The sequence below is a fragment of the Echiichthys vipera genome (genome assembly GCF_963691815.1).
Source record: "Echiichthys vipera genome assembly, chromosome: 2".
In the NCBI taxonomy this organism is placed as follows: domain Eukaryota; kingdom Metazoa; phylum Chordata; class Actinopteri; order Perciformes; family Trachinidae; genus Echiichthys; species Echiichthys vipera.
The window spans coordinates 444,281-451,780 of record NC_139827.1 but is presented as its reverse complement, the minus strand read 5'-3'; the positions used below and the strand labels follow the sequence as shown (position 1 = coordinate 451,780).

The window sequence follows — 7,500 nt, the reverse complement described above, 5'->3', positions numbered from 1 at the left end:
TCTCTCTGTTGCAGAGTCACGGATGGAAACGAGTTTCTGTTCCAGGCCAAAGATGAAGTAAGTTTCTCTCTTTTCTGCTGAAACACAGAAACGTCTTTGAGCTTCAGTCTGTGATCGATGCTCATCAGAGTCTCCTGTGAGTTCATGTTTAAGCTTCTTCATCACAAGATGAAAGTGAGTGAATAGTGGCGAGGAGTCGGACGCCGTAGCCGTGGTATTATCCCGTATCCTAACAACCAATCAGAGAGCTCGACTGGAGCTAAGCTGTGATGCTGAGTTCAGGTGCGTCCTCTTGTGTCGTCCTGCAGGAGGAGATGAGCAACTGGATCCAGGCCATCCTGAACTCCAGCGCCGACCGCTCCGACGGGCAGGGCAGCGACCCCGGCACGCCGGCCTCCGGGCGCGCTCAGACGCTGCCGGCCGCCGTCACGCTCACCACCGAGTCGAGTCCCGGCAAGAGAGAGAAGGACAAAGAGAAGGAGAAGGAGAAGCGCTTCAGCCTGTTCAGCAAGAAGAAGCAGTAGAGCGGCCGCCGCGCGGCGCCGCGGTGAAACGGAGGCGCTCCTCGAAACCACCGTGGCGCTCTGACGCAGGACACGTTGGGCCGCGCGTGACCTTCAGCTGGAACCCAACAGAACTGGAACCTGCTTCAGAGCGCCGGCCACGTTTGAGCTGCGTCCGGCTTCATCGAGGTCTTTCTGTTTTTCACGAGTCGAACAAACGAATCCAAATGTTCGACTTTGATTCGACTCGTGATTCAACTTTGACGCATCGAGAGAAAACCTCCGTGAAGTCTCCACGGCGTCCGACTCTCCGACACTCGCCGCTCTGAAGCGTTCGGCGTTAAAACGTCTTTGATCTCGAACTCTTTTAAACGCAGCGGCAGTGACGGAGGTTCGACCGAAGTTTCACCGACGCACGTTGTTTTTGTTTTCTTCTGTTTGTTTTTTACATTTGTTGTTCTTCACGTGGTCGTCCGGTCGGGTGGCGAGGCGACGCCGTGACGCCGTGCCTGAACGTGACCGTGGCGGTTCGGGTTCAGACTTTGTCACGAAACAGCGGTTCATCGTCGGCGAACAGACGCAACGACAGAGCGAGAGTTCAGACTTTGTGACGTAGCAGCGAAGCCGCCGCTGCGTCGCTCTCTCCGCCTGTCGCTTCGGTCCAACGCCGCCGTTTGCCGACGATGCGCCGCCGTTCCTCCGCTCTGCCCCGGTGACGTCAGCGGCGACCACACACTCTCGTCCTTTGATTCCCTTCCTGTTGTTTTTGTACGTCTTCGTGAACGGGTCTGAGTTACTTCCTCAGTTTTGTGAGGGCGTCTCCCGGGACGACCTGCGTTCTTCTTCTGCCGTCGAGAAATTGGACCAAAAGTGCTTTTTTGTTTTCTTCTTCTTTCGTCTTTGGTCTCAAACGGCCGATCGCCCCGAGGCGGACGGTGTAGAGACGTCCACTTGCATGCTTCGCCCCCGAACACTCCTGAACCTGAGCACCGGTCACGTCTGACCTCCGGCTCCGTCCGTTCTCCCGTGCTCCAGGTGGATAACACCCTGAACGCGCTCCGGCGTCGGCGTTGGACGGTTGGACCCGGGTCCGGAGGTCGCTTGCTTCAGATTTCCCGCTCTTTGATACTCGTGTTGCTCCCGTGGCCGTGTGCCGTCGTGGTCGTGTGGACGGCGGCGCCACGGTCAGCGTCCGTAGGAAGGAAGAATATTTAAACGCTTGTCGTGTATGAACCTGCACCTGTAGACTCCAGCTCGCTCTCTGTCACATATGTGCGATGTCATTAAAGCTTTTAAACTTTACGCCTCCTCACGTCTCTTTATTCGCCCCGGCCACTTTATTAGGGACGCCCGCTAACACCTAATAAAGTTTATTATTATTAATAAAGTTTATTATTATTAATAAAGAGTCAGTGTGTCTCCTGCTGCTGGTCCCTCTCTGTAGGAAGTCGGTGGTGTGACTAAAAAAGGACTCAGAATTACAACGAAACAACATAAAATGACTGGAAAGAGACGAGAAACAAGCACAGAGAGAAACAAAATGACGACAAAGATGCAAAACGAACAGAAGGATGAAGAAAGAACCACAGAGATGCAAATTAACACTAAGACACGTATAATTACCCTAAAAAGACACAAAAACAAAGAGACATAAAATTACCACAAAAGTATCATAGAGACTCAGTCTGGGTGGCCTCTTTATTAGGCACACCTGCTGCTTAATAAAGTTTATTATTATTAATAAAGTTTATTATTAATAAAGAGTCTTTGTGCTGTTTCTCTCACTCTGTTTTTCTGTTTTTGACTTTGTATCATGGGTTCATCTCCGTCCCGGGTCGTCCTGGGTTGTTGGGGGTCGTTCTGGGTCGTTCTAGGTCGTTGTCCTGGGTCGTTGTCCTGGGTTGTCCTGGGTCGTCCCGGGTCGTCCTGGGTCGTTCTGGGTCGTTGTCCTGGGTTGTCCTGGGTCGTCCCGGGTCGTCCTGGGTCATTGTCCTGGGTCGTCCTGGGTCGTCCTGGGTCGTGGTCCCGGGTCGTCCTGGGTCATTGTCCTGGGTTGTCCTGGGTCGTCCCGGGTCGTCCTGGGTCATTGTCCTGGGTCGTCCTGGGTCGTCCTGGGTCGTGGTCCTGGGTCGTCCTGGGTCGTTGTCCTGGGTCGTCCTGGGTCGTGGTCCCGGGTCGTCCTGGGTCGTTGTCCTGGGTCGTCCTGGGTCCTCCTTGGTCGTCCTGGGTCGTCCCGGGTCGTCCTGGGTCGTTGTCCCGGGTCGTCCCGGGTTGTTGGGGGTCGTTGTCCCGGGTCGTTGTCCCGGGTCGTTCATAGAACCAGAGTCAGATTTATCTCCGTGTGACTCCGGATGTTTCTCCAAAACACAAAAACACAGAAAAGTGCAAAATAAAAATAAAGAAGAGCAGATGAAAGATTTAAATACATGTTTGGGTTATGGGGGGACCAGGGACACGGTCTGGGGGTCTTACAGAGTCCTGTAGAGTCTTCTGGGTCCTGGAGATTCTTCTGGGTCCTGGGGGTCTTCAGGGTACTGGAGGTCTTCAGGGTCCTGGAGAGTCTTCAGGGTCCTGGAGAGTCTTCAGGGTCCTGGAGGTCTTCAGGGTCCTGGAGAGTCTTCAGGGTCCTGGAGGTCGTTAAGGTCCTGGGGGTCTTCTGGGTCCTGGAGAGTCTTCAGGGTCCTGGAGAGTCTTCAGGGTCCTGGAGAGTCTTCAGGGTCCTGGAGGTCTTTAAGGTCCTGGAGAGTCTTCAGGGTCCTGGGGGTCTTCAGGGTCCTGGAGAGTCTTCAGGGTCCTGGAGAGTCTTCAGGGTCCTGGAGAGTCTTCAGGGTCCTGGGGGTCTTCAGGGTCCTGGAGATTCTTCTGGGTCCTGGAGAGTCTTCAGGGTCCTGGAGAGTCTTCAGGGTCCTGGAGGTCTTCAGGGTCCTGGAGAGTCTTCCTGACCCGGGGTCAGTTGTGTTTGAGGACTTCAGTAGACTCACTGGTGAAACACTACACCTCCCATCATGCACCGCGGGCGCAGCGCGACGTTCTGACAGAAGCGGGAAGCTCGCGGAGGGTAGCGCGAGAGAGACCGGAAACGGGACTATGGGCTTCAAAATAAAATGGTTTAAAATCTCCCATCAACAGAAAAACACGTTTTGCAGTTTTATTTCATATCACACGGAACATCTTAAAAAAACTTTCACTGTTTTATGATTAAATATATAAAGAAATTCTTCAATAATTGTAGAAATAAATCTGCAGATTAATCAACAATAAAAAGGACTTTTATTTTTCACCTGAACGCAAAATCATTTCATCTGTTTTAGAGTTTTGTTCTGTTTATAAATGTGGAGTTTAATTATTTTCCTTTTAATTAAAAAATATAAATCAAATAAAAGGGGAAATGATGTAATGGTAAAATTAGCGGTTTTATTTTTAGTAAAATTTAAATTAAAGGGAAAATTAAATGAATAAAAACATAAATAGTTTTTTATTTTCCTTTAGATTAATAAAATATAAATGATAGTAAAAGTGAAAAACAGTGTTTTTATTAAACTAAACTCTCGAATATAAAAAAAACAGTCCGTGATTTATTTTGAAAATCCCCGCCGGAAGTGTAGCGGTGTGTTGTGTCCGTATTGACGCGCGCGCTGATCCCTCGGATTCCGTTAAATTCGGACTTTTCTGCATCACATTCCGGTTTCCCGGTTGTTTGTGGACCGGGAGCTGCCGCGGGTCTCTGCCGGGCTCCAGCGTCTGTCCGTCGGCCCGCAGGAGCCGCTGCCGCCGCTGCGGAGCTCCGTGCGGAGGAATCACGGTCCTGAATCTGCGCTTTAATCTCCGGGTTTACACTGAACCAGCGACGGCGGAGGGATTTCTGTCATTCAGCCTCCAGACGCGACAGACCGGACATTAACGTGACGGTATTTAACGTTACCGGTCATTAACGTGACGGTATTTAACGTTACCGGTCATTAACGTGATGGTATTTAACGTTACCGGTCATTAACGGTCATTAATGTGACGGTATTTAACGGTAACGGTCATTAATGTGACGGTATTTAACGTTAACGGTCATTAATGTGACGGTATTTAACGTTAACGGTCATTAACGTGACGGTATTTAACGTTACCGGTCATTAACGTGACGGTATTTAACGTTAACGGACACTAACGGTCATTAACGTGATGGTATTTAACGTTACCGGACACTAACGGTCATTAATGTGACGGTATTTAACGTTAACGGTCATTAACGTGACGGTATTTAACGTTAACGGACACTAACGGTCATTAACGTGATGGTATTTAACGTTACCGGACATTAACGGTCATTAATGTGACGGTATTTAACGTTAACGGTCATTAACGTGACGGTATTTAACGTTAACGGTCATTAACGTGAGGTATTTAACGTTAACGGACACTAACGTGACGGTATTTAACGTTAAAGGACATTAACGTGACGGTATTTAACGTTAACGGACATTAACGTGACGGTATTAACGTTAAAGGACATTAACGTGACGTATTTAACGTTAAAGGACATTAACGTGACGTATTTAACGTTAAAGGACATTAACGTGACGGTATTTAACGTTAACGGTCATTAACGTGACGGTATTTAACGTTAAAGGACATTAACGTGACGGTATTTAACGTTAACGGTCATTAATGTGACGGTATTTAACGTTAACGGTCATTAATGTGACGGTATTTAACGTTAACGGTCATTAACGTGACGGTATTTAACGTTAACGGTCATTAATGTGACGGTATTTAACGTTAACGGTCATTAACGTGACGGTATTTAACGTTAACGGTCATTAACGTGACAGTATTTAACGTTAACGGTCATTAACGTGACAGTATTTAACGTTAACGGTCATTAACGTGACGGTATTTAACGTTAACGGTCGTTAATGTGACGGTAAAGTTTTTAAATGTTTCATAAACATGAATAAATTATAAAACAAACGAAACAGGAAGTCATGAGTTCGTTCGGTCGGTGAAGCTCTGGACTACAAACATGGCCTCCAGCGCGCGGCGGCGTTAGCGTCGATGCTAACACGTGTTTCTTTGAACTCTTTGGCGTCGGCTTCTTCGGCGCTCTGAGCCGAACATGTCGGACAAGACGGCGCCGCGCTGCCAGCTGCGCCTGGAGTGGATCCACGGCTACCGGGGGCACCAGTGCCGCAACAACCTGTTCTACACGGCGGGCAAGGAGCTGGTGTACTTCGTGGCCGGGGTGGGCGTGGTCTACAACACCCGCGAGCACACGCAGAAGTTCTACCTGGGACACAACGATGACATCATCAGGTGAGGCCGCCGTGTGCTAGTCATGCTAATCATAACCATGCTAACGTTAGCCTGTAGCTCACGTTAAGACAGAAGAGCAGAGGACCCGGACCGGAGCCCTGAGGAACCCCAGATCCTGAACATCAAAAAGAAAGATGGCCGCTCTTTCCCTTTGAAGTGGAACCATGTGAAGGGGCGGAGCTTCATCACCAGCTCCTCTGTCAGCTCCCATCAGGCCGTGGGACTCGAACTGGAGCTCTAACCATTTTTAAACGTCTGTCTCTTGTCTCTGACTCTTGTCTCTGACTCTTGTCTCTGACTCTTGTCTCTGACTCTTGTCTCTGACTCTTGTCTCTTGTCTCTGTCTCTTGTCTCTGACTCTTGTCTTTGTCTCTTGTCTCTTGTCTCTGACTCTCTTCTCTTGTCTCTGACTCTTGTCTCTGTCTCTGACTCTTGTCTCTGTCTCTTGTCTCTTGTCTCTGACTCTTGTCTCTGTCTCTTGTCTCTGACTCTTGTCTCTGACTCTTGTCTCTTGTCTCTGTCTCTTGTCTCTGACTCTTGTCTCTTGTCTCTGACTCTTGTCTCTGTCTCTGACTCTTGTCTCTGTCTCTTGTCTCTTGTCTCTGACTCTTGTCTCTGTCTCTTGTCTCTGACTCTTGTCTCTGACTCTTGTCTCTTGTCTCTGTCTCTTGTCTCTGACTCTTGTCTTTGTCTCTTGTCTCTTGTCTCTGACTCTTGTCTCTGTCTCTTGTCTCTGACTCTTGTCTCTGTCTCTTGTCTCTTGTCTCTGACTCTTGTCTCTGTCTCTTGTCTCTGACTCTTGTCTCTGACTCTTGTCTCTTGTCTCTGTCTCTTGTCTCTGACTCTTGTCTTTGTCTCTTGTCTCTGACTCTTGTCTCTGACTCTTGTCTCTGACTCTTGTCTCTTGTCTCTTGTCTCTAACTCTTGTCTCTGACTCTTGTCTCTTGTCTCTGACTCTTGTCTCTTGTCTCTGTCTCTTGTCTCTGACTCTTGTCTCTGTCTCTTGTCTCTTGTCTCTTGTCTCTTGTCTCTGACTCTTGTCTCTTGTCTCTGTCTCTTGTCTCTTGTCTCTTGTCTCTGACTCTTGTCTCTGACTCTTGTCTCTTGTCTCTGACTCTTGTCTCTGACTCTTGTCTCTGACTCTTGTCTCTTGTCTCTGACTCTTGTCTCTGTCTCTTGTCTCTGACTCTTGTCTCTGACTCTTGTCTCTTGTCTCGGACTCTTGTCTCTGACTCTTGTCTCTGACTCTTGTCTCTTGTCTCTGACTCTTGTCTCTGACTCTTGTCTCTTGTCTCTGTCTCTTGTCTCTGACTCTTGTCTCTGTCTCTTGTCTCTGTCTCTTGTCTCTATCTCTTGTCTCTTGTCTCTGTCTCTTGTCTCTGACTCTTGTCTCTTGTCTCTGTCTCTTGTCTCTGACTCTTGTCTCTTGTCTCTGTCTCTTGTCTCTTGTCTCTGTCTCTTGTCTCTATCTCTTGTCTCTTGTCTCTGACTCTTGTCTCTTGTCTCTTGTCTCTGACTCTTGTCTCTGACTCTTGTCTCTGACTCTTGTCTCTGTCTCTTGTCTCTGACTCTTGTCTCTTGTCTCTGTCTCTTGTCTCTGACTCTTGTCTCTTGTCTCTGACTCTTGTCTCTGACTCTTGTCTCTGAGTCTCTGTCTCTTGTCTCTGACTCTTGTCTCTGACTCTTGTCTCTG

General features: G+C 48.7%; 2 protein-coding genes across 3 annotated transcripts in view; both read left to right on the top strand.

Moving 5' to 3' along the window:
* Positions 1–1,805, top strand: part of LOC310957095 (spectrin beta chain, non-erythrocytic 1-like) — a 28,352-nt gene extending 26,547 nt beyond the window's left edge. For both annotated transcript variants that reach the window (XM_083927524.1, XM_083927525.1), the window contains 2 exons: positions 15–57; positions 309–1,805. In XM_083927524.1, coding sequence (XP_083783650.1) covers positions 15–57; positions 309–524 — 259 coding nt within the window. In that variant the 3' untranslated portion in view covers positions 525–1,805. The remainder of the gene's footprint in view (positions 1–14; positions 58–308) is intronic.
* A 3,805-nt stretch (positions 1,806–5,610) lies between these two features.
* The window catches only part of LOC310952854 (echinoderm microtubule-associated protein-like 6), a gene marked incomplete at its 5' end in the record, with an annotated part of 26,096 nt that continues 24,206 nt past the window's right edge, over positions 5,611–7,500 (top strand). Inside the window, one exon of the mRNA XM_083921646.1 lies at positions 5,611–5,807. Within this exon, the coding sequence (XP_083777772.1) occupies positions 5,611–5,807 (197 nt within the window). The remainder of the gene's footprint in view (positions 5,808–7,500) is intronic.